At 37.4% G+C, this 27,823-nt stretch overlaps 2 protein-coding genes across 3 annotated transcripts; one reads left to right on the plus strand and one right to left on the minus strand.

The window, feature by feature from the left end:
• Positions 1-1,629: 1,629 nt before the first annotated feature.
• On the minus strand, positions 1,630-5,212 carry LOC125231413 (5'-AMP-activated protein kinase subunit beta-1). The gene is made up of 5 exons (XM_048136864.1): positions 4,820-5,212; positions 4,580-4,726; positions 4,064-4,195; positions 2,905-3,003; positions 1,630-2,501 (listed from the first exon to the last, which is right to left on the minus strand). Exons 1-5 carry the CDS (start codon positions 5,138-5,140, stop codon positions 2,355-2,357), a joined length of 846 nt encoding a protein of 281 aa, XP_047992821.1. The 5' UTR covers positions 5,141-5,212; the 3' UTR covers positions 1,630-2,354.
• Positions 5,213-5,581: 369 nt separating this feature from the next.
• On the plus strand, positions 5,582-27,637 carry LOC125228477 (proton-coupled amino acid transporter-like protein pathetic). 2 transcript variants are annotated; one of them, XM_048133053.1, is made up of 7 exons: positions 5,582-6,315; positions 8,871-9,048; positions 18,751-19,108; positions 22,316-22,491; positions 23,622-23,794; positions 26,822-27,101; positions 27,312-27,637. In XM_048133053.1, exons 1-6 carry the CDS (start codon positions 6,048-6,050, stop codon positions 27,052-27,054), a joined length of 1,386 nt encoding a protein of 461 aa, XP_047989010.1. In that variant the 5' UTR covers positions 5,582-6,047; the 3' UTR covers positions 27,055-27,101; positions 27,312-27,637. The 2 variants fall into 2 exon arrangements, with proteins under 2 accessions (XP_047989010.1, XP_047988999.1); XM_048133042.1 differs by having other exon boundaries at positions 5,583-6,315; positions 26,822-27,637.
• Positions 27,638-27,823: the final 186 nt, after the last annotated feature.

Genomic DNA, 27,823 nt, shown 5'->3' on the forward strand with positions numbered 1-27,823 from the left:
CACACTTTTTGACCTAACTACTCATTCTGGTTTAACTCTAATTCTGTGCTTATTTTACATACATATTATATATATATATGTGTAACACAAAAGTATTTGAAACATAACGAAGAAGCATAGAATTAACTTTTGACTGTATTACAATTAATTATGTGATTTAAGTATGTGGTTCCTTTTGTTTGTTTATAATTAATAGCCTTTATGAAAATAAAATATCAAATACATACATTTTGTATTATTTATCAAGTACTTCGAAAGGGTGAACCCCTTTCTAGGGCTAATTCTAAATAAAAAGTGAAATGAATGGGTAAGCCAATCTTTAGGGCTATCAGATAAACGCGCGGCTTATCTGGTTAGCAGGCAGGCTTTGATGCAAAAGGCCCTTGGAGTTATTTTTCTGGGAAAGGGCTTTCCCTTTAGCGTAGGGATATATGGTGAGTTGGTGACCCTACGTTACCTGATTCAAGTTTTTAAGGCTCTCATACGCCACAGGTATGTGATAGAGTCCATATTTGCATACTTTGACACCCTATCTGCAACCCCTGCACTCTATCAACAAGGAGCAAACTGAAAATCAGCGCTGCAGCCCCCGTGCTGGAGCACAAAAAATATGAGCTTGATCCTTTTTGCTGACACACATAGTCTGTTTATTTTTTTTTATTGTTTGTTCTTACTGTTTATGTTGATGTGTGCAAATAAAATATTTTTTTTCATTCTGTCTGAAAAGGTGTTAATCTGTGCCAAAACATAAAAGCAACGATTTCTATAATATCATGGGGAACCAAAGGAGAAATCTACAAAACACATGTAACCGACGCGCATAATTTATTTCATACTTAAGTAAGTAATCATTAAATATAATTTCTTACATTATAAATTTTCTTGGGAGACAATTTGGGCTTCGTTGAGGCACATCACACTTCATATTTTGACAATGGAATTTTGGTCTTATTACATTGAATGTATATTCAATTTCTTTCTTATTTTGCTAACCCTTCAGCTGAATTTACACCTGCAAATGATTGCTGCCAGTTTTGAGACGCAACGACGGGTAAGTGAGTGGCAAATATCTGCATCTCTTTCTTGCATATATCCTTGTTTCAAAACTTGCAGCAACAACTTGCAGGTGTAAATTCAGTTTTAAACTGCAAAAGACGTCATTGCACTCATTGTTGAGCACCGTGACGTCTGTGTTCAGTTTTTTCAGTATTCCATTGCCATATTACAGGCGCCTATGAAAGAGAAATGACGTCTTTGGCGAGTTTGGCGTTTTCATCCGTTGCTAATATTATAAACCAGCAAAACTAGCATGTGCGTTTTAATGGCATTAAATCTAATTGATTTATTCATAAATTCCTCCATTATGGTCAGAGTGACCAAGCGCAGTATTTTAAATATTGCTTTATTCGTGACTGTTAGCGAACTGTTGACTAATATTCTGCAAATGCAAAACCGCTAAAACAATCACAAGAACACTGTTAGTAATTTGCGTAGAGTTGTAATGCCTAAAATCTAAATAACAACATTATATTTACCTAAGCACACTGCTGAACAACAAAAATCAAATAGTTAACTTCGATAATCGTTAATCCGTTACTTAAAAAGTTAACTTCGTTAATCGTTAAAAAGGCAAGTGCAATCAAACAATTTGACTTTGAATCAATTTAAAAGCGGAAAAGTACTGCCTTTGGTGAGACAAACTCACGGCCTCTCGATCTATTCTGCTGTGCCAACTGAGCCAGCAAGGCTTCAACCGAGCCAGAGAAATTTTCCACCATATTGGTCATTGGGACGGTAGCGACATCTACCGTAAGCGTATTATACTTAAACTAGTAGCTCAAGTGAATAGAGTGATAGGCAGGGTGCCTTGATGAGTCAAATTGTTCCACTGTCCATACCTGTACATACATGTGTAACATGTGTTAGTGTACACCCGTTGACCCCCATTGATGATCAAGATTTTTACAATGCAGACTTCAAACTACTGCAATTTAACAAATTTTTTTCACATTCGCATTTTTTAGCGCGTTAGTGTTTCGGAGTTACGCGCTTTAACGGGCGCTTATATGCGCGTTTAAACGCTAGTCTGTAACCGCCCTTATAATATCCGTGTAGTCTGATGTGGTCGCCTCATTTAGGAAACAAACATCATACAAATGGTTAGTTATTGTAACATGATTCATTGAATGCTTGACGGTACCTTAGAGGACCTTACAATTTATAAAACATGATCTTAAATAAATAAACAAATACCATTTAATTAATATCTATACGGAAGATAACACAGGATTATATTGCTAACAAAATTGATCTATGGGGGTCTTCCACCATTAAAACTAGCATGGCACCTTGACCTATATGGGCTTATACAGAAGGGTGGTAACATATTTCTTCCGGTACCTATGGGTCGCAGATAACACCATGACTCCGTCTTTGATCGACAGCGCGTATAGATGGTTCAACATCACGTGGTTTGGTTCTGGTAGGAGGGTTGGTTCACACTGAAAAAAAAAAACTTTTGTTTTGAGCAATTCTTGCAAATTAAGGCAGCGGATAGAATGCAAATGAGGTGTTCAAAAAATTACACCTCACTTACTATTCACTGCCAGACAAAAAATTACGCACTACTACAGAAAGCGATTGTAATTCTATAACTGTTTGCCTAGCGGGTTGTCCGGCATCTGAGCAAAGTTCATGAGTGCCCATCAGGGCTCCTGGCACTGGATGTGTTAAACTGGCATTCTATTGCAAAATGAATGTGGGTTGACATTATTGTATCAGCATCCTAACTTATAATTTGATTTATCTATAGGACATGTTAAAATGTAGAATTTTTATACTTAGTTTCTATATTCTATAAAAATATATCCAAATTAAATGTTGAAAAAGAAAGTTGTTACTTACTGAAAGTGGCGTATCTTTGTTCAATATGACTTGTAATAGGTGAGGGGGCAATATCGGTGGCCCTGACACTTTCTCCCATGGTTTAGCTTGTGGGATTTCCTGAAATACAAAGAAGAATTATATTTAAAAAATCTCCCATATCCGACTTAAATGTTATTTAGAAAATAAATTAAGGTATCAGCCAGTTTTAAGGCATTCTTAATTTTTTATTTAAAACAAAATCAAGATAATGATCTGCCCCTCTAGCATAACTTGCCTTGTCGCGCGCGAGTCCATACTTGAAGTCGCGCTTGATGTATGGACTCGCGCGCGACAAGGCAAGTTGTGCTAAAGGGTCAGGTTCACCTTGTTGAAATAACAGCAAACAGTTTGCACATCAATGTTATGTGTTTTGTAATGAAAGTAAGCCCATTTATAATAAAAAAAAAAATGTTATATGTGCAGTCTCAACACACTCTATCTACTTTGTTCAGTTCAAACAATGGGGTTGAGCGAATGAAGAGAGAGGAAGCCTTTGCCCAATGCAAATGTATATAAAAAAAAAGTTTATCTGGCATTTTACAATGCACTCACACGCAGTATGTGTGGTGCATAGATTTAGAATTATTAAACTAGATTGTGGAATCACATTTTTGCCATACTAAATTGAACCTTATTACTGAGACATCGTATCAGACTAGCGAAAACGGTCCACATGAGAGGGCATTGTTTGGGCTGGTGTCCCTCTCGCACGTGTGGCCAGTGTTAAAGAGGTTACCATAGTAGTAGTATTTTTATCTGTATATTACCTGACTTTATAACTTCTTATATTATTTTAGTGTTATATTCGAACTCGGGTTTCGATATATTTCAAAGAATTGGAAAATAATTATAATGTAATTATTTTGATGCCAATAAATCAAAGATTTGTATAATTAAAAAATATGTTCAAATGGGTATTAGTAGATTTGGTAGTAACTTTGAAAATTGACTGGTATCCCCAATGTATGACAGTGATGATGTCACTGAATAATGTTGACATTGTCAGTAAGTGCGAGAGGGACACCAGCCCAAACAATGACCTCTCATGTGGACACACTTTTTGACCTAACTACTCATTCTGGTTTAACTGTAATTCTGTGGTGTGGTGTTCAAAGGAAGAAAAAAGACAAGTATTTACCTGTGAATACTCTGTCTGGGCACTGCTGTGTATTCCTTCACTGTCTTTGGCCAGAGCTTGGAACACCTCAAAGTCTGACAGCTTCACCTTGACCAAATTGTTTTTAGATCCCATCCCATTGTCAACCAATTTCTGTAAACAGAAAATGAATTAAAAATGTAATTTTTCAGAGTAAGATTAGGACTAATTTTATTTCTTATACATTTTTTACTAACTGTTGCTACAAATTAAAACTATTCTCATCACAAAACAAATCTTCATGAAACTTTGAAACAACATAAAGATTAATAATTACATCATATTTTGGGTTAAATTTTAGATACTCTGCAACAGATAGCATTCCATTTATTTTATTATATAATTGTGTTTTATTATAATTGTTAGAAAGTAAAAATTCCAATCAATTTCAACCTAGGACTGCCACGCGAAGGGTTAGACAAACACCTATTGGCTTTATTTACCAACAATAAAAAAACAGTAGGACACAAACGAAAATAAACAACTAATATAGCTCACCACTGTAGGGTCATTGCGCCATTCTCCATCCACAAAATACTTGTACTGGTGCTCCCCTTCTGGGAGGTCTATTATGGTCACGAAATCTCCATGACTCTTCACCATAGGAATTGTCTTCCAGTCAGTAAATGTTCCACTGATGAATACCTACAAGTAATTGTCAGTATATTGTCAGCTCTTAAAATATTGTGTATAGCAATGTAAAACAAACACACATCAAAAAATTTGATATAAATGTACCTGTTTACCACCACCTTCCCATCTAAACACAGTAGGCAACACTTTCGATTCGTCCGTAGATTTACTTCCGTCAGTCAATGTGTTCGACCGTTCGCGCATAACACCGAATTCTTCCTCGCTCTCAGGCACGGCCTTGGTATAATAAGGAGCCCCATCCTCAATGTTATTGTCGTCATCTCTTCCACTGCGATCGTCGTCTACCTTTTTATCAAACGTAAAAGCCTCACCCTCTTTGGTTGGGGAAGAAGGACCAGCGCCTGTTGGTTTGGCTGCAGCATCTTTCTGCCATTCCTTGGGATGATTACTACCTGCGTTTCCCATGATGTATATAAATACTAAACCAAATTATTCTTCACATTTGAGGAAATAAGAATTTTTTGTGCACTTACTGCAGAAATGTCTTTGTCAATCCAATGAGCGTCCGAATTGTACTTATTGCTCAATAAAATATAACTGTTTGTCAAGTTAAAAAAATACGTTGATAAGAATATATTCAATTTCATGTAGTATATATTATTTTTAACCTAAAATTATACTTTTTCCATGTTTCAAAATTAATTATTTTTCTATGATTTTGCATACAATGTGAAAGTTTCTAATTCCAATGTACATTTTGGACCTTGCTCTTTTTTTTTAAGCTATTTAAGTTAACATTTTAAATGTCCATACTTTACGCAAGTTATCACACAACGTTTTTCATTGACAAGTAAGGCTGTCTTTGTCTTCTCTAGAAAAGTTACAGTGTAAAAGAAAGATGCAAGATAAAATTTGACAGAAGTCAAAAATGTTATTTGATTTGATCCTGATGATCCTGTCCAAATTTGATTCAGCTCCGATTTGGTCGCTAACGAGGAATGAGCGCTCAAAAATCAATTTTATTTGATGATAACCCATTATCTTATCAACAATTCTCCAAGTATCCTACTAACTAGTATTTTATTGACTGCGACGGGAGAAGTCGAGACACACTGACGTTATCGGTTTTCGTCATAATACGCACGCTCGTTCTCCAATTTGTGCGGACGATCAAATGTTAATTCATTTAAATTAATTGCATGGATCATAACTGCACAAAGTAATTAAACTCGGTTAAGTTTATGCAAATTCGGTCAACAAATCGATTGTTTAAACTCATTGTTTCTTCGTGCTGTGAATATATCCTCGCAGTGTTCGCGCAAAATATTCTAATGGAAATTCGGTGTTAAAAAGTTTTTGAAACAAAATTATAATGAGTGATGAAAAACAACCACTTCTGACGGGGCCCTGTATTGCGATCGAACATGCAGAGGTGCAGAGGGAAGCTGTGGAGTTGTCCAGTGATGCAATTATTCCAGTCAAAGATGAGAAACCGAAGTCTGACTACAACCCGGCCTCGGAAAGGCACCTGGAGCACCCCACCTCCAACTTCGACACAATGATCCATTTGCTGAAAGGGAACATTGGCACAGGGATTCTAGCTATGCCGGATGCCTTCAAGAATGCAGGCTTATTGTTTGGTAAGTTTATTTTTATTGCAAAGAACTAATCACATATTTTTACTCTACTGCATCTCTAATTTAGATATGTTATTATTAAATTCTAGGCATAATTATTTTTCTTTTAAACAACAATAATAAGGTTTATTGTTTTTAATTTTTCTTTTCTTACTAAATATCTAATAAGAAAAATATTTTTCCACTGAAGTCTTATGTTATGTGTGTTGTAGGAAAGTTTCCAAAATTTCTAAGTTCCTTTTGTAAAATGATCCTGAAATTTGAGGTTTTTTTTTTTCTAATTTGGAGACTTTCAGCAACTTGCATTCCTATATTCAGCCAGGTATTATGAGGTACAGTGGCTTACAGGAATCTATTGGTTCATGTGTATGCTAGAGATAAAAACATGTTGATAACTATTATAACTCAACAATATGAGTGACCTCTGAGTAGTCATCATTATTCACCTTTTCTGACTTTATTATCATTTCCTATTAGAATTATTGTTCTTATGTGATTTTGGATAAGTGGAGCTTAGATACTTTTGTAAAAATTATTGATTAACTTGTGATATTTTCAATGAAAAAGTATCACACATTGCAGCTCATTAAATGTAGTTCTAATTACCATTAATAGTCATTAAAATAAATTTGAAAGTGTTAAAATAATTTAAATAAAAAAAAAATCTTTATTTTGTAAATATTGAATATTCCACCAAATGTTTGATGTTAGATCCACATATAATTTAGCAATTTTGCAAACATATACAACATTTAATTTCAATGTCAAAGTCATCTTAAAACAAACAAGTTTATCTTTAAAATATATTTTCATATGTTAAATATTATATATGTATATGCCACAGTGAACTAATTAGACAACCTATTTATCTATCCGTGACTGGTTATTAAACTTACTCTCCATTTATCATTATCAGTGAACAAATATATGAATAAGCTGGCATGCTCTTGTAATACAAATATTTACCTATATCATGTTACATTGTAAATCTGGCATATATTTTATAAAAAAGTGTATGTTGGTTGCCAATCAAAAAATCCATCGGAACATCAGTAATCAGTATGTTTACAGAAAGATGTGTAGATGGTGACAATGATAATGTGATCCTGTTATCTCTCATTTGGGATGTAGGACTCTCAGAAGAATCTTCCACTTTTCACAATCCTAGATGACTAATTCACGTTTTATTTATTTATTTAAACATTATTGCACAATACAAAAAAGTATAACACAGTAAGTATGTCACAAAATTTGCCAAGAGTGGCAAAGGTGGTTTCATGTGTTCTGCCTACCCCTTTATGGGATACAGGCGTGACTTAATGCCAGATGGCATTCTCTACCAGTCAACCATGGGCTAAACCGAAAACTCAAGTAGGTGCAGCGTCCTAGTACAGTTAGAGTATAATGGAAAAGAATTAAATACAAGAAGATACAAACAATATCCATATATGCTACATATAAATATATATACAGACCTAATATTTGTTTAGGTTTGATAGTAGTCACATTAAATCTACAGCTAGGCAAGATAGGTTCAATCATGTCAATTAATTATGTGCATGCATTAGATATAGCAACAGGCTGCAATAGATATGGCGAAACTTCAAAGGTATCTGTACTGAAAAACGTCGTTCGATGCACGTGCAAAAGTCTCTCCACAACTCGTGTCGATTTAAAACACTCCTTCGGTCGTGTTTTAATTTATCGCCACTCGTTTCCTGTCCTTTTTTAGAACTCGAAATGTATCTACTTTTCAGTACAGATGGTCGTTTTTTTACGCACTAGTTCGAGAAGTGGTTCATTATATGCCAGGTCGAAACTTCGGAGGCTCATCTGTACTGAAAAACGTCGTAAAATACACGTGCGAAAAGGAAATTTGTAACTCGTGTCGATTTAAAATAATGTACTATTTCAGAACAGATGGTGTTTTTTTTACGCACTAGTGCGAGAAGTGGTCCATTTCTTGTCAGGCCGAAATTTCGGAGGGACTCTGTACCTACTGCAAAACGTCGTACGATACACGTGCATTTGTATCGTAATGTACAGTCAACCAATTGGAACCCTAGGTCGTAGTCTGTACAACTATGTCATAGTGACGTTATAAATCAGATTGTATGAAATCTCTTACTTCTTGTCATTTTGACATCACTATGACTGGCAGGGCCCAGGGTCCAATTGGTTGACTCGATAAATGCGATCGTACGACGTTTTGGTTGACCCTCCGTACTGACAAGCATTTCACTTCTACACTAGAAAAAAAAAAAACACCATCTGTTCTGAAATAGTACATTATTTTAAATCAACATACAGATATCATTTCAGTACAGATGGTTTTATTTACGCACTAGTGCGAGAAGTGGTTCATTAGGCCAGGTCGAAACTTCGGAGGGCCATCTGTACTGAAAAAACGTCGTACGATACAATATATAATGTACTATTTTAGTGAAGTAAAATTTCCGCTTCATAAAATAATTAGTGTTACCTATCTCGAAGACGAGCTAAATTAGGAAGTTTATATTGGATAATGGACGCAAAACTAACTGGAAACCCATTCACAGGCGTATTCGGCACGCTGTTCATGGGCGCGGTGTGTACACACTGCATGCACATGCTAGTGCGGTGTTCACACGAGCTCTGCATCAGGAACCAGAGACCTGCGCTCAGCTTTTCAGAAGTCGTTGAGGATGCCTTTATGTCCGGACCAGTGCCGTTAAGGCCGTACGCTAAGAAAATGAAGTAAGTAATACATAGTATCTGTATCTTAGAGTACATTGCATGTTAGTGCGGTGTTCACACGAGCTCTGCATCAGGAACCAACGACCTGCGCTCAACTTTTCAGAAGTCGTTGAGGACGCCTTCGTGTCCGGGCCTGTACCGTTGAGGCCGTACGCTAAGAAAATGAAGTAAGTGACGTATACATAGTATCTGTATCATAGGACAGAGTATGTTAGTGAGGTCTTCACACGAGCTCTGCATCAGGAACCAGAGACCTGTGCTCAGCTTTTCAGAAGTCATTAAGGACGCCTTCATGTCCGGGCCTGTACCGTTGAGGCCGTACGCTAAGAAAATGAAGTAAGTTACGTATACATAGTATCTGTGTGATAGGACAGACAGTATGTTAGTGAGGTGTTCACACGAGCTCTGCATTAGGAACCAGCGACCTGCGCTCAGATTTACAGAAGTCGTTGAGGACGCCTTCATGTCCGGGCCTGTACCGTTGAGGCCGTACGCTAAGAAAATGAAGTAAGTATACGTCATACACTATACATAGTATCTGTATGATAGGACAGACAGTATGTTAGTGAGGTGTTCACACGAGCTCTGCATCAGGAACCAGCGGCCGACTCTCAGCTCATATACTTACAATTTCTGCAAATCTACTACCTATTGTCCGCCAGTGCGGCATTCGCGAATTACATGATATCGTTTTTTTATAGCATTATGTACTTACATACCTATTTAAACATTTACGCTTGCTGAACATCGTAATCCGTCATAAAACAAATATTTAAGTTCAAGTTTCCACTTAAGTTTCTATTTCTTTTTAGTTTTTTATTTTAAATTAACGTAACTTATCCAAAACAAATATGTATTAAATTAACATTAATTGTAGTTAAGCGTCTGGTCAACAGGTAAGAAGAATAGGTAGGTAGTTTTAAATGTTTTCTTTATCAATATGAATTATTAAGATTCCGTAAAATTTTCAAATTATCTGTAAACATTAACGATTTCATTCTGACTTTCTTTATTACGGCCATCTCATCCATTCGTAAAATTTTCCCAAGATTAATATATTTGGTCATTTAACCAAATGATAACAATAAAAAATCTCCACCAAAATAAATTAAGACGGTACCGGAAAATACTAGCGATAACTAGTTTGTGGTATTGTCTATTAATTGACTGCAATTAAAGATCAATTTGATGTGGTTTAAGAACAAACAAATTTTCAAATTGCAAAAATCGACTAACGACTTATAAAATGTAACTCATCTCACAGTATAAAGACTTATTTCACATTGTAGATGTCTAATTGCACTTGCATATCTATTATGGGCTGAGTGCTGGCTAATATGGGAGCAATGTACGAGCACTGCTACGCCGTTGTGGCTAGTTCATCGGATCTGTACTAATGTGCGGAATGCTTCCTATCGAGATCGATCTCGAGTACTAAATAGTTGCTAGTTGCTATCTACTTATTGAAGAAATCAAGCCTTAGTAATTACTGAAAAGACCTAGAATATTATAATTGTCTGAGCGCGGGGCGGAATTAACTTCAAGCTATTTTTAATTGTTCGACTACGGCAAAAGCATTAGGAAGGTTTATGATCTAAGCACATTATTTGACCAGCATCCTATTTCTATAACATATACGGGAAAATGAAAACTTATGTTAACGTATGTTATGTTAGCCCATCAATGATCATTGATCAGTGGCCATCAGATATATCGTAGTTTAATAAATCTCGTTACAAAACCGTAAGGCACTTTATTTATTTATTTATTTAATCTTTATTGCACAAAGAAAATACAATTGTACACAAGGCGGACTTAATGCTATAAGGCATTCTCTACCAGTCAACCTTCGGGCAAAACAGAGAAATTGTAGGCGGTGCAACATTAAATTATATTAAGAACAAAATAGTTAAGTTATTTGCACAATATTATTAAGCTAACCTATATGTAATATATAAAAGAATAAACATACTTACACACAGATAATAATATACATACATACAATATATTTAAATACATAAAAAATACATACATACATATGACATCAGATGAAACTTACAAAAATGAAATACTAAGGATTTGTCATTCTACCAGCAAAGTACTTAATCAGGGATTTTTTAAACGCAAATCTATTCGGACATTGTCTAAGTTTGACTGGGAGACTATTCCAAAGACGAGACACCTGAACGGAGAAAGAATTGGACATAAAACCTGTTCGGTGAGATGGTATTGACAAGGAAAGGTTGCCAGAAGAGCGCAGTTGGCGAATCCGAGAAACACCGTAGTAGTTGAAGAAGGATTTAAGATATTCTGGAGATTGAGGATCGTTAATGATAGAAAAGAGCGTGCAGAGCGTGCGAATGTTGCGACGTACACGTATAGGGAACCAGCCAAGTTTAACACGGAAAGATGATACATGGTCGTATTTACGAAGACAGAAAATGAAACGAATGCAGTTGTTAAGTAAACGATCTAACTTGTTCAAGAGCTCTACAGTTAAGTCGGGATAACACACATCGCCGTAGTCAATTTTGGGTAGAATCAATGTCTGCACTAACAGTATTTTTGTTTTGATGGGTAAGAAGTGCTTAAGTCTATTAAGGGCATGTAGTGATCCAGTAACTTTACGGCATATTTCAGCTACCTGTGTTTTCCAACTCAAGGTACTGTCCAGATATACGCCCAAGTCTTTTACGCTCTGGCTGTATGGTATGGGAGTACCGTTAAAATAAACGGGGCGTGTAACTTCAATTTTCGAGAGCTGGCGCTCGCTACCTATTATTATGGCCTGACACTTGGATGGATTGACAAACAAACCGAACTTCTCAGACCATCGCTGGATGTGCAAAAGATCGAGGTTTAATTTGTCAATAGTAGCAGATAGATCAGTAATGCTACAGTGGTCATAGAGTTGCAGGTCGTCAGCGTAGAGATGGTGCGAGCAGCGAAAGTCCGGAGTAATGAAATTGATGAAGATGGAGAAGAGCAGTGGTGAGAGGATACCTCCTTGAGGCACTCCCGTGGCCAGGTCACACCATTCCGACAGAGTGCGATCCACCCGTACCGCTTGCTGACGCCCGCAGAGATAGGTCGAAAACCACTTAAGGGCACTAGACGACACGTTGAGATGTTCAAGAAGGGCAAGGAGAATCTGGTGATCGACGGTGTTAAAAGCGTTAGAAAAATCTACTAGGATAAGTACAGTGACCATTTGGTTCTCCATGCCACGCCTGATGTCCTCGGTCACCTTGAGCAACGCAGTACAGGTGCTATGGCCCCGCCGAAAACCTGACTGAAAGGGGCTGAGCAGATCGTGTGTAAAAATGAAATTTGACAACTGCTTGTGAGCAACGGCTTCAGCAATCTTCGACAGAAATGGGAGTATGGAAATTAGCCGGAAGTGGCTAACTAAAGATGGGCTATTTATTTTTGGAAGAGGTATGACGAACGCTCTGCGCCAGATGGATGGAAATTCTCCACTAGAAAGCGATGAGTTGATGATATCTTTACCTACCTTACGACCCTTACGTCTTTATACTCGTAATTGTTAAGGTTTATACAAATCCTAATATGTAGATATTACCTTGATATTATTTCTATTGTTCGACCGTCTTCGACCACAATGTAGACAATGGCAGATGGCCCATGCTTGATGGCATGCTGCCCGCCGTCTATATTGATGAATTGGGAGTCAATCGATTCGAGAGTGTTTCCATCCTTTGACAAAGGGAAAATTTTAATTTCCTTTCCTAAAAATAAAAAGGCTCTTTGCAAAAAGTGCAATTGCCGATTTGCAGGTTTTCTAACCGTTTGCTTGTTTAAGCAAATAATATTTACTTATTATCTTATCAAATTATTGAAGTGCTCAAAAGGTCAGGTATCAATGACCAATTAAATATTTTTGATAAAACAATTTAAACCAGTTTTCCCCGTATCAAACTAGAATCGTTGTTTTGTTTACCCACAACCGGCGCTTTCCGATATGATTTGGGCTAAAGCTAAAGTATTTCATATTCTCTATCTACATACATAGTTTTAGGCCTACCTATAATATTATACAGGGTGCCCGGTAATTAATGGACAACCTTTTAACCACCAAGAGGGCACCTTATACTGGTCCAGAAGATCGACTTTAGTATAAAAAACCTACTTTAACATTTGGCACTTTACTAGTAATCAATTTTAGGCAAGCCGGTGGGAATCGGCTTGTATGGACCAGTCGCTGCTGGTACCTACCTACAGTTTTGTGTCTATACACATAACAGTTGATAACAAACTTCCAGTCACTTATCACTCTTATCAGTTACTATAACAAAGAGTTATGAAAATTTCCAAGTGAATATAGGTCGTGGTCTGCTTAATTTTTCCATTTAAATATGTTCTAGTACAAATAGAGTCAACTTATCTAAATATTTGCTAATTTACTCAAAGATTACTATCATTGACTCAATTTTACAGACAATGTAAGAGATAACAACATTATAACCAGGGTAGGTCAAGTCAAACCTTGATGATTGGAAAGAGCACAAAAGTAATGTTATCTCGATTTAATCTAGAGCAATCCGAGACAGTTGATCGCGAAAGTCATAACGGGTCATACAGATTTTATACAAAATCTGTTTGACCAATATAAAACAAAAGATAAATGATAGCTCTGCTGCTACCTACTCTGTAGAGATAACGGTTAATGTGGCTCTTTTTTGTTTGTCAACGTGATGAACACCTGACGGGTTAACACGTTCGCTGCGGCAAGCCAAAACCTTAACCCAAAATCTAGTGCGTTACGAGGCCCAATCCGCCCCGTAATAGTTTACATCGTAGTGCGTTACGGGTATAAAAGTGCCCCGTACGCCTAAGTCTGTTAAAAGTGCTGTAAGTTCCTGAAATATTGGATTTTCCAATATTTTTTCGACTAACTGTAAGAGTATGAAATTTCCTACGTCTCATTATCCCCGCACGTGGATACGATAAAAACTCAGAAAATTATATAGAAAAGAAAATACGGGGTTATTTTATCCCCGTATCGCACTAAAATTGAAAAAATACGGGGTTTAGTACACCCCGTAACGCATGTAATGCATTAAGATCGATAAATTAGTAGTGATGGGAAATAAAAAAATCGATGTATATGCTGTTTTAATAAAAAAAATACACATCAAAAATATGATACTTCGCACTCTTGTATTTTTGTGAAAGTAGTTAATATAATTAAGTAACAAAGATAAATAAAATAAGATAAACCACCACCGTTTTTACATATTAAAAACATATATTTAATTACCTGCCTGCAATTAGATGTCAATTTGTGGTGATTTTGACGTTTATTGTGTGGGATAACCTTTGTTTTTGGAATATAGTAGTTCTAACGTGTGGTTCGAGCGCTTCATTTTTAATTTGCCGATAAAAAGTATTTCAGTAAGCACCGCACTAGCGATACTGTGCCCACAACCCCGTACGGGCCAGCAAATTCTTTTACGGGGCTCACGGAGACCCGTATCGCAGTAGAAGGTAATTTTTGTCCCCTGGTCGGTACGGGGTTCCTGAGACCCCGTATATAATTAATATATGAATAAATAATACTTTTGAACAGAAATCCAAATGTATATTTGTCATTTTCGTAGTTGTAAAAATGACCAAAATACAGCTTCCGCACCAGCGGAGTGAACACGATTTTTCTCACCCGCACTGAGTGATGACAGCGTACGGGGTTCAAAAACCCCCGTAACGCAGTGAACGTGTTAATTAGTGTAGTTACAGCTACAAATATACACTTTGCAAAATAATTTACAAGATAAAAAATACTGGAAATATTTGTTCTCTTACAAAGTTATGAGAGGTGTTCGAAATAATTCCATTCCATATGAAAATACGAAAAATTTAGAAACTACGCTACAGCTCTTTACATTTATGTTCGTAGAGTTTTAACTGGCTCAGATCCTTTACCGCGAATTTTGACATTTTAGAATAGGTACCTACTCGGTAGCCAGTAACCGTCTGGGATGAGAGCGTTGTTCACTTTCTCCGGTAAAACGAATGCATTTTCCGTGACCGTGTACCTACAACTGTACACTTTACAATCAAGATATTAAATATAAATGCGGACAAAATGTCAAAAATATGTAAATTGTGTATACAATTTTTTGGCACTTAGTTCGCATCTATATTTAATATCTTAAAACGTCAAACACTCAGGGTGCTTAAGTGCACAGAAATTGTAGCTTTCTGAGCTCTTTCATTCCGCTTGAAATTTGTGTAGGTATGTTTTATGGAAAGAGTTACTTACATAAGCATATATAATATAATTAGTGTATCCATATTTGCCTATTCACAACTTAAGCGAAATGTATACCCAACTGATAAAAGTAATCTGTTTACAATAATATCGGGTACTAGGGCACTATCGTTATGGCCATTATAAAGATTCCACGCTATCTGGGGCGACCGGGCGCGACTCGAGTTCAAATGCCACGCGGAAGCTCTAACGGAAGGTTTAGTCATTAAATATGATAATTATTATAACATCAAGAGATTTACTCATTTGTCATTAAATCATAATACTGCGATTTCTTAAGTTTTAGTTACCATTAGGCCATCGTAATGTCCTGAAACAATGTAACACATTAGAACTATATAGAGCTCCCTTTCTATTGAAATCTATTTATATAGTATATTAGTATATTTATGAGTAGCTTTTTTACGGTTACCAAATTTAGATAGCTGTCGGCTGTCGCACAGGATTAACTAATTGGTCTACCTATCAAACACCCTAATATAAAATACTAGCTTCTGCCCGTGTGGTGACGGGTTAAGAATTTCATCACCCCCTTTCTTCCCGTGGGTGTCGTAGAAGGCGACTGTGGGATATGGGGCGTAGGCGAGAGGCTGGCAACCTGTCACTGCAATGTCACAGTTTCGTTTTCTGTCAACCCTTTATTTGCCAAGAGTGGCACTGAAACTTGAGTAGTTTCATGTGCTCTGCCTACCCCTTCATGGGATACAGGCGTGAGTGTATGTATGTATGTATGTAGCTTCTGCCCGCGGCACCGCTCGCGTTAAATTCGAAGATTGCTCCATACAAACTTCCGCCCTCCATTTTAGGGAAGTGAGAGGTTAGAAAGCGACAAAAAGCAGCCCATATCATGTCACTTATCCACGTGGATAAGACTTCCACGCTTTGGCAAGTATGTCAGTGTGAGAGTGACTGTCTTATCCACGTGGATAAAAAAATCATGGTACGTCAATCCATCCCTTCAACTATCTCCACGTAAAAAATCACGTCAATTCGTCGCCCAGTTTTGCCGTGAAAAACGGACAAACAGACACACACACTTTTCCGTTTATAATATGTACCTTTATTATCCTACCTTTTCAATTAGTTTGTAAGCATGCCTGTGTACTTTTATAATGTACCTGTGTTCAAACTTTTGAATAAACGTCTTTATTATTATTATTATTATGTATTAGTATGGATTATATGAAAACGACACTGTCTATCTAATTCATATGTTATCATCCTCCTTCGGTTATGCCGGCATTTGCCACGGCTCATGGGAGCCTGGGGTCCGCTTTTGACAACTAATCCCAAGATTTGGCGTAGGCACTAGTTTTTACGAAAGCTACTGCCATCTGACCTTCCAACCCGAAGGGTAGACTAGACCTTATTGGAATTAGTCCGGTTTCCCACGATGTTTTCCTTCACCGAAAAGCGACTGGCAAATATCAAATGACATTTCGCACATAAATACCGAAAAACTCATTGGTGCGAGCCGGGGTTCGAACCTGCGACCTCCGGAACGAAAGTCGCACGTAAGTACTTACCGCTAGGCTACCAGCACTTCATATGCTATAGGTATGCCTTTACTATCCAAACCTTGTTTGTATTTTGTACAATGGCAAGGATGCCGAAGACATCAAAGCGAGAGCTAAGCAAATTTCTAAATACAAAATAATTATTTAACATCCCACAATGTGCCATGAATGACAAAGTGAATTTTCCACCGTCCCACGCTATTCTCGTGCAGCGATGTCACAGTACTTATTAAGAATTTAATATATTTCAGTCACATTCGTCCTTTTACCCCCGACACATAATACGCCCCCTGTATACAGAACGGAACACAGCACACTATATGAAATCAGTAACTCTACTTACGATTGAGTTTATTTATATAAAGTCTTATTATTTTTTCCCAATTCTAGAGAAATTCATATTTGCTGCATTTGAGTATCTACCTTAACGTAAGATTTTGTAACCATTTCTTACAGCCTTGCTGGTTGCTTTTGAGCTCAACATCGATATTTAGTTGACTTCTAACTTCTAACTTTCGACATGATCTCTTGAGGTTTCTTTTCGATAATTTCCATTCTAGATACATCTCTGTGTGCGTAGCCAAATGCACAAACGCTCACGATAATATCTCTTTCGTAGCTATCTATCTCTATCGCTCTTGTGTATTGGCGCGACAGAGCCATACTACCTTTCTGCGGCGTTTCGATGGCGTTTCGCGCCGCAGAAATGCCATTCGGCTATGCAGCCTGATCTCTGCAATCCTCGCATGCGATTTGAGAACAATGCTTTATTTAGGCTAGGATTTTCTAAAGAAATCAGCGGCAGCGAGAAACAACAGTATGTGCTTCTTACTGACAGAGATTCTGGTCAGTTGCCCTACTGTAGAACTTTTACACTATGACGTGATGGGGGTGTTACCCCCCTCGACCTTGCAAAACCCATTACTCGATGCAACCATGACGCAACTAACTATTATATGTAGTATGATGAACATAGCAGCTTTATTTGCCGTCGGGGCATGTTATATTAATTATGTTGTTTGGTATGTTTTATTTATTGCCCACTGCAGATATTAAACTGATATTGCGTCACGTTAGAGCTTGACAATACAAATATTTGTTAAAATGTGTTACAAAAATACTTCCGCTTGTATGATACGTTTATACGAATTAAGACAATAAGGTTTCAAGATCGAATTGGTTAGGCCAGTGTTTTTCAATTTTGTGGGTCGTAACCCCCTGTGGGAGGTCGATTAAGCCTCTACCAGCGGTAAAACATTACATAAACGGAATATATAGATACATGAAGTCTCTTCATGAATACTTTGTGATATTCTATAGATACAGCTGGTAATATAACGATACTGCTATGCTTGCCGTACGAAGATGAAGATAAAGGAAATTCCCAAGGAATTCTCGGTTTTAGCCTTTATTAAATAAATAAATAGATAAAAATAAATAAATATTGGGGGACACCTTACACAGATCAATCTAGCCCCAAACTAAGCTATGCTTATACTATGGGTGCTAGGCGACGATATACATACTTATATAGATAAATACATACTTATATACATAGAAAACATCCATGACTCAGGAACAAATATCTGTGTTCATCACACAAATAAATGTCCAAATATATGAAAGATTCGAACCTAAGGACCGCGGCTTAGCAGATATGCAGGGACGGTCACTACCAACTACGCCAGACCGGTCGCCGTTTATTAATTAATAACTCTGGGTTTTAACTAGGTATTTCGATGTTATAGTCTTTGCCAGTTAACAAAGCGCTATGGACAAAAATAAACAATTAAAAACTTAATAATTGTTTAACCGCAACAACAATTTTAACCCACAACCGACTAAAAATACAATTTGCATAACACCATCCAAATAACATCTTAATTGTTCCAGAAACGTGATCAACGTGTTCCTCGTCGTAACGCAACTCGGCTTCTGCTGCGTCTACTTCCTATTCGTCGCCACCAACTTGCAAGACACGCTTCGCTTCTTCCACATCAACTTGAGCGTTCACAGCTACCTAGTCCTTCTCTTCCCGCCTATAGTAGCGCTCGCTATGGTGAAGAACCTGAAGTATCTGACCCCAGTATCGCTGATAGCGTCTATAATGACCGCGTGGGGGCTGGTGATCACGTTCTACTACATACTGCAAGACTTGCCGAGAACGAATTCGGTGAAGCCGTTCGCGAGCTGGCATCAGCTGCCGCTGTATTTTGGGACTGCTATCTACGCGTTTGAGGGGATTGGTGTGGTGAGTATCTATGTTTAAGTGTGACAGTTAAAAACAATCATATGAATTTCAAATGACCCCTGTCTGACGCTCGACACAGAAAGGGCGAACGGTTAGTAAAAACTTGTGCTTGCTTGTGCAAGTAGGTACACTCAACTGTTACATGATATAGGCAAACATAAGGGAAACCGTGTACAGCTTATATACAGTGGAAACGCAAAGATTTAACCCTTCCATCCGACTTGCGTTTAATATTGTCAGATTGCATAGCCTTGGCTGATTTTTTGGAATTCAATAATTACTGCACAAAAATCTACCACAGTCTTTCGTAGATTTTTGACAATCTCATAAAAACGGAGGCATGGCTATTTGCTACTCAATATGTAGGAGTTAGTTGGAAACTACGCGCCAACGCCAACGGTGCATCCTTCCGCCCACTGTAATACGAGTCAGGGTATTGAATATCATGGAATTATTCAACCGCGTAACAAAAAAACTATACGTTAGTTTGTAGTGGCCTTGTATACTAGTAAATCAAGGCGAAACAAGTTATATCCTTAAATAAAATTTTAGGAAATCATTTGATGGGTAGCGAGGTATATTTCCTAAGAAGAGATTTTGTAGAATTGTAAATCGTTTATTCAGTCACAAATAGGCGGTGTGAGTATACGCGAGCGTACTCCAAAAGTACGCTAGATTCCATCGCATCTAGAATCTGTTTAGTTTTCCGACGGCTAAGTTACCGGTCGGAAAGCACACGGCTGTCTGCATTTTATTGCTGCCATACCGAAGCGTTTGTGGTAGTAACACCACGGTGATGGAGTCTTGCTTCGATCTGCGGACCTCGAATTATTCCGTGGACCGTTCCAACGACGTCGGCTGTGTGAACGGCTTTGACGTAGCTCGGCTGACATTGGTACGCGTCTGCTTAACTCGTTAATTCGCAGGTTCAACATGCGCAATTCGTTCAAAATGAGTTGAACATCACTTACTGCGCAACTTTGCGATGGCGGGACTTGCGGGATCAAAACTGGCTTCGAAATCTGCGTTGCTATGGGCAATTCCTCGATCAACTTGTCGGCGAGTCGTGCTTCTTCATCGAGCGTTACCCCGTTACTGAAGAATTCGCACACGCAAAGCACCGAGCGAATGTTAGATGGCAGTAAATCCTTCCAGATGATGTGGAGCACGTTGTCGTCAAACTTGTTCTTAGCTAGGTCGCGCATTCGCCGTAGAAGCTGACTTGGCTTTTGTTCGCCAAGCTCCATTTGTGAGAGGAGTTTCATCATTTTCTGGGTGTCAGATTCTTCATACACTGTGATGAGGCGGTGGTTACCACTTTGATGAGTAGCGAGAAAATCGTTTTTTGATGAGTAATTGACCGTCTCAAGTGCCATCGGGCCATCGTATTTGAAATGGACTATATATTTCCTAAGAGGAGATCCTGTGGAAATGAGACTTAGACCGTATTCTCAATCGTTTTTGTTGATCCTCGACATCCCCACTTTTCTAAATAACGGGCAGAAATTACGGTACCAAACGTTTCCCACGCAACTAAATATTAGGCAATAAGTATTACACTAATAAAACAGACAATACTCCTTTGACTGACTGGCCGCTTTATCGGACAGAGCGGTGCAACACAATGATGAACCCTAATAAACTAAAAAAAAAACATTTACAGGAACCTAACGGGTACACAATAGTCGACCGTAGCGGCCATAGCTTACGCAAAATATAATGCAACTTTATGGCTATACCGTACTGGCACAGTGTATGTACTGGTCCAATTTTCAAACTTAACTGTTGTTTATTTACCTACTATAAAAAAAAATAACAAAATTATTCTATGTTTGTATGAGGCCCAACAGTGGGACAATATGGACTCAAATAATAATAATAAATGTAGTGGATGGACTCATCTGCCACAATATAGGTACAGTCAACCAATTGGAACCCTAGGCCATTGTAGAACTATATGTCATAGTGACGTTATAAATCGGATTGTAAGAAAAGAGATTTTGACATGGTTATAGAGTGGCCTAGGTTCCAATTGGTTGACTGTACCATGAAGATTCGCATTTGATATTTTATGTTCTTTTGTTTAGACGAACAGTCATAATCAGTCTCCTCTCTAGCAATTTCAATGTTTTATGTTTTTAGTTTCGGATCCTCTTCGTAATAACCAGTTTTTACTAGCTTACCTATAGCTTTTTTCTGTTTTTTAGAATTATGTTTAATCTTAGGAGATAAAACCAAAACGGCTAGAAATTAGCATACATATAGGTCATCAACCTGCAGTATTTAAGGTCACAGTTCCAGTTTCGTTTATTTATCTCCAAACTATAGTATTTTATTATACTTATCCTAACTGGGTTCAATATCTTACGTTATGAATGAGACTTTATACGCGAAGTGTGAATGCAAGTGTTATTACACAGGCTTTGCTGAGAGCATTGACTCTGATAGAGTAATTATGTCTTATAATGAACTTTTTATTATTATCTACATCAAATGCTAATTAAAAACAATCTTATTCTGATTGACAAAACTGGAACAGGAGACTAAGATAATATCATTTTAGTTATTCTACGGGTCAAAGTTGATTTTTATCATTAAATTTAATTAAAGTTAACGCCGATAAACTACGGGTATCTTTAATAAAATAAGTGACGCTGTGATAATTCATAAATATTAATTATTTTTATACTAGCGTCGGCTCGCGACTTCATCCGCTAAACTCCTTCCAAAGTTTCAACTCTATTTTTTCCTCAAGAGGCCAAAGTAAAATCTACCAAAGGGTAGAAAAGTGTCAATTGAAACGGAAATAATCGGTTAGATATCTACATTTTTTTCTTTACATTTAACGATTTTCGTAGCTTGATTGCTGACGTATCAATCAATTATTTTTAACATTATTCACCAGTTAAAGAGTTCTTGATTCAAATATGAAGGTCTTACCGCCATCCGTTTAGGCACTGTAAATATGTCTGGCCTTGGCGCATGAGTACCTACATTGTTTACACATACAGCCCGTGAAATTTCAAAAGGGCCTTCGGTTTTCGAGTGAATTTGAAATCAGGCCAATCGTAAAATTGACACTGATTTGTCTTATTTCCTTATTGCTCAAAAATCCAAAGGTCCTTATGTAAGTTCACGCACTGTAGGTCCGTCCAATGTAGAACATCGGTGAAACAAACACTCAACCCATAAATGCCAATTCCCCAGGTTCTACCACTCGAGAACAACATGAAGACGCCCGAAGACTTCGGCGGTTGGAACGGCGTGCTCAACACCGGCATGGTCATAGTGGCGGCGCTTTATACTGCTATTGGCTTCTTCGGGTACCTGAAGTATGGAGAACATGTGCTCGGCAGCATCACGCTCAACTTGCCCAACGACTTGTAAGTTTATTACAATGTAAGTTTGTCAAGCAAAATAACTAATGGGGTGGCACGCAACACTGTTTGAGTTGCAGGCAAAGGTTATAATCAGGCGGACCGTATACTTGTTTGCCACCGACGTAGTATAAAAAAAAAATGTAATAAAATAACTCACCAAAATCAAAATAATTTATTCAGCAAATTTACACGTCACATGTACATATTTAGAAAATATTTAAAATTGAATTGAAATTACAATTGATAAGTAGATACTACTAATTCTAAGTTCTAACTAAAGTATAACTCTACTACAATTAATTAGAGATGTAGAAGGTCTCTAAATGTCGAATTACAACTAAGAACTACACTAAGTATAAAAAGTACAAATACAAAAAAAAAGTCTAAAATTACTTTAGAGGTGCAAATGACTCTAAATGTCACAACTAAAGATAAAATGTATACTTAATCTAATAGGCTAGTTTCCTATACTTAAAATAAAATATTTTAGGCAGTGCACCAAATAAAGCACCACATAATTAGAAGAAAATTATGGACAGTAGTTATTTTTAAACATAATTTCTATTTAATAAGTCAAAGAGAAACATATAAAGTATGTGAATTGACCGTGACGTCACTCCTCAGTATTTCATAGTAATTCCATATTAGCAAATCGTTTTGACAGTTCATAAAAAGAAGCTGATTTGACTAGTAGGAAACTAGCCTATTCTCCTTAGAGATGTATAGAGTCTCCAAGAATCAAAATCATCATAATTAGATTAGCGATGTGCCGTTCCCGAAAACAGAGAAATCTATCGGAAACGTTCTGGAAAAATTCCGGAAACGTTCTCTGCAAACTACTTAAAAGCTTTTTGTCGCAAACTCGACTTATAACTTATGTTTAAACTTGAACGCAAGTACTTTGTACTCGTGGATTTGTCCAGCAGAATACAGTTTAGTTAGCAAAATATTTTTTTTGTCTGACGTAGTATTTCTTGCTCTTAAATCTACTTAAGTGTATGGTGTTGTCAAACTCTTGAAGCTAAGAAAGTTAAATTATCTTATGGAACGCCACAAATACAATAAACGTATACAAAAGAGGACAAGAAATATGTGCTTTCCCTACTCATTTTTCAAATGTTTTTTTTTTTCAGTCTTGCGCAAAGCGTCCGCGCGGTAATGGCGGCGTCAATATTCCTCTCCTACGGCCTCCAGTTCTACGTGCCCATGGGCATCGTATGGCCTTTCGTCAAGTCCAGGCTGACCTCAGAGAACGCGCTCAAACACGGCGAGAACGTCACGAGACTCGTACTGATCACGATCACTTGTAAGTATCACATCTCTAGTAGTTCACGAATACTCTCTACAAGTCACGCAAAGATGGCGGCGTCTAATTCCTCTCCTACGGCCTCCAGTTCTACGTGCCCATGGGTATCGTATGGCCCTTCGTCAAGTCCAGGCTGACCTCAGAGAACGCGCTCAAACACGGCGAGAACGTCACGAGACTCGTACTGATCACGATCACTTGTAAGTATCACGTCTCTAGTAGTTCACAAATACTCTCTACAAGTCACGCAAAGATGGCGGCGCCTCCTATTCCTCTCATACGGTCCAAGCTCACCTCAGAGAACGCACTCAAACACCGAGACACGTACATAGGTACCTATACCTATTTACTCTAGGACCAACTTGGCTATAGTTTGGCCGGCTTCATAAACTGAAAGTGCGCATTTGCAATTTGCCTAAGCAAATACATAGTTAGGCGTTAGTTCTACCAGGGGCGGCTCACTTCGCGATTCTATCGCCGCGCTACAAGTATATGCCGGGGCCCGCGACTTCGCGACCCATTCAGTGGATCTATTTTTTTTTTTTTACGTCACGCTTCTATTTTTATTATATTATAATTTTCAAATGACTGCTGCTGCGGACATAAAAGTCATTAAGTACTAAGTACCTACCTACTCTATGTTCAAAACGAGATAACTTTGAACCTTATTAAACGCGATTTATTGAACCATCCTGTCAATTTACAGCAGGACACGTTAATTGACTGGATAATTAATGGGCACTAGCGGAAAATACTGCTTATCGATATTATTGACAGGCTGTCTGGATGCAGTCTGGAACAGGCAGTATTGACAAGTTCTGAGGTCAGAGATCGAAGAAAGCATTCGATATAATTTCTGTTTACCTAAATGGTTAACAGGCCATCTCATTCTTATAAGGTCTGAGTACCTTAAGGTTTGTATATCTTCGATGCCATAGCTCTCACCTGAGAGCAAAAAGATGGGTTTTAAATGAAATTTTATAATTAACCTATGAAATCACGACGACCGGTCTGGCTCGGTCGGTAGTGACCCTGCCTGCTAAGCCGCGGTCCTGGGTTCGAATCCCGGTAAGGGCATTTGTTTGTGTGATAAGCAGTATGAGCACAGATATTTGTTCCTGAGTCATGGATGTTTTCTATATATAAGTATATAAGTATGTATTTATCTATTTAAGTATCTATATCGTCGCTTAGCACTCATCAAGCTTTGCTTAGTTTGGGGCTAAGTGGATCTGTGTAAGGTGTCCCCAATATTTATTTATCTCCGGCAATAGTATCGCACAAAAAGAAAGGTAAAATATCTGATTTCTAGAGCCTTTTAAGAGCGTGTCCGTATTATTATACCTATTATAGTAAAGTCACCGGCAATAACATCGCACAAAAATAATGCAGCATAAATGCATATTTATAAATAGGATTTTTTAACCAGTTTTGTTTAAACTACTTATGTTGTAGTACTGTACATCAGTAGATGTAGGTGGAACAAAGATAGTTGATTAAAATTATTAGGCCGCGCAGGTATAATGTTATCAGTTAAAGCTGTTATATAATATTATAACATAAATGCAGTCGGCTTGTGAGATAATAAGTTGTCATTCAAGTGACTTTGCAATGACTATTTTTTATAGCAAAACTCAACAAATTTTCATCAATAAAAACATGATGGTGATGAAGTTAACATTGTTTAATACTAACTGGTCCCAGTGCCTCCGTTCGTTCGTTTATCGCACTCTTATCTCCCCAATTGTAAAAATAAAAACAGTTTCATCCTCACATTAATAAATTAGACTTTACAAGTTTAAGAATAAAATCTTTATTTAATTTAAATTTATGTTGCTTTCGGAGAAAATAAGTACCTATCGGATTTACAAACTCAGTTGTAAAACTGAGATTCAAAAGTTTTAAGTTCGAGAGATGATGTATGTTCTGGTTAGAACCTTGATTATTGGGAATGTGCTTCTGACACGTTGCGTAAAAATCAGTTGCGTCAGCCACAGTTAACAGACACACAACGTCACGCAGAAGTCTATGGAGAATGGAAATTCTCATACAAACAAAAATATTTATTAACAGACGGTTTGGTGCAACCGACCCTAGATCCATCAGCGGAACATAATAAACATAATTTTGTAATATTTGCCTATTAAAATAAATCATTAGGGTATCAATACATAAAGTTCATTCCCGATTACCGAGTGGAAAATTTCGACCACCGTGCGGTGCAAACAAATACATTAAGAGTAATGCACTCTTGAAGAAGTATTCGCAATTTTGAATCTTATTGCATTGCTCTACGGTCTTTTAATGATAAATTACGTGTGCCCGTAATAATATCGTTTATTAGATCATTAATGAAAGGGATGTTAATATTTTACAATAATAACAAATTACTAGACAAATCTATGAGTTGAAACGTCATAATGAACATTTTTGATGAATGGAAGTATCAAATAATATTAGTCATGTCAGTTTTGTTTTGTTTTTGGTGGTTTTGTATGCTTGTTGACATACGGCATACCTACTTTGGAACATTAGCTTAGCACGTGCATATTAATCATTTATTTATTTATAGTATTATAGGGATTTATCTGACCCGTAAGAGGTAGATGGTTGACATTTATATAAAGTGTTTTACTGCCACTACAAAAAATATATACAAATTATACAATTAAGAACCCTAATAAAGGTAGTTGTTGTGTCCTATTTATGCTTGTTTTGTATGATTCAAATGTGCAAACTTTAAACTCATTACTACATTATGGATATGACACGTTATGTGGATAAAGGGACCTTTTGTCGATACCGCTTACGTTCCACGTCCCGCGGCGTCGTATTTGTATACGAACATCGCTCATAACGCAGTAAGCTCCATCAACAATAAGGTCCCTTTACCTAGATAACGTCACATATAAATACCGTTCAAGAATATATGTAACGAAACTAACTAAATTGTAGATAAATATCTGACACACAAGCACCATTTGGTCGATTAAAAAAATATCTTTCATAATATGTCATTCTTTCCAGTCGCGGCCGCCGCCATAATTCCGAACCTGAGCGGCATCATCTCTCTAGTCGGAGCCGTCAGCAGCTCGGCCCTGGCGCTCATCTTTCCTCCCATCATCGAGATCATGACCTTCTGGCCCGACAACCTGGGCAAAAACAACTGGATGCTCTACAAGGATATACTGCTGATAGTGTTCGGGCTGACCGGCTTCGTGTTTGGCACTTATGCTAGCGTCAGCAACATCTTACACTGAGATGATTTAGAGCTAAGTTTGATGGACGTATTCGCTTTTGTGTCAAAGTCGTATAATGCTGACAGCTCCTATCAAACATCTTCCCGTCATTGTTTATGGACGTTCTGGCCAGATAACCCGGTAAAAACAACTGGATGCTCTACTAGGACATATTACTGATAGTGTTCGGGCTGACCGGCTTCGTCTTCGGCACATATGCTAGCGTCAGCAATATTCGGACGGCCAAGTTCGATGGACGTATTCGCTTTAGTGTCAAAGTCGTAAAATGCTGACAGCTCCTACTTTTCCTTTTGCCATCATCGTTCATTTTACTGATATTTTTCGTGTTGACCGGCTTTGCAATTTCTGCTAACGTCACCAATATTCTGCATTGAGGTAGTTAAGTTTACGGAAAGCTAAGTTCGATGGATGTTAGGTACTCGATTTTGTGTCAAAGATGTAAAGAAGGAAAATAAATCAGAGGGGCTAATGCAATGATCGAAATGCGAATTTTGCCTGTCTGCATCCTATCATATTTCATGCAGGAGCTAAATTGTTCTCATTTAGTTTAGATTTTGGCTTGAAGGCTTGTGTGTACTTATACGTATAAACGTATAATATATTTTCGTGCTTAAGTTGTAAGAACTAAATTGGTTGATTATTTATTCAATTTTCATGAATTAGGCGCTACGTTATAGAATAGGTATCTCGTAAAATGTCCAATAAGCAAGCTGCCGAGCTTTCAAATGGCATGGTATTATGACATTGCCGATTATTACAAATTTAAGCC

Source organism: Leguminivora glycinivorella, chromosome 1 (assembly GCF_023078275.1).
Source record: "Leguminivora glycinivorella isolate SPB_JAAS2020 chromosome 1, LegGlyc_1.1, whole genome shotgun sequence".
NCBI lineage: Eukaryota > Metazoa > Arthropoda > Insecta > Lepidoptera > Tortricidae > Leguminivora > Leguminivora glycinivorella.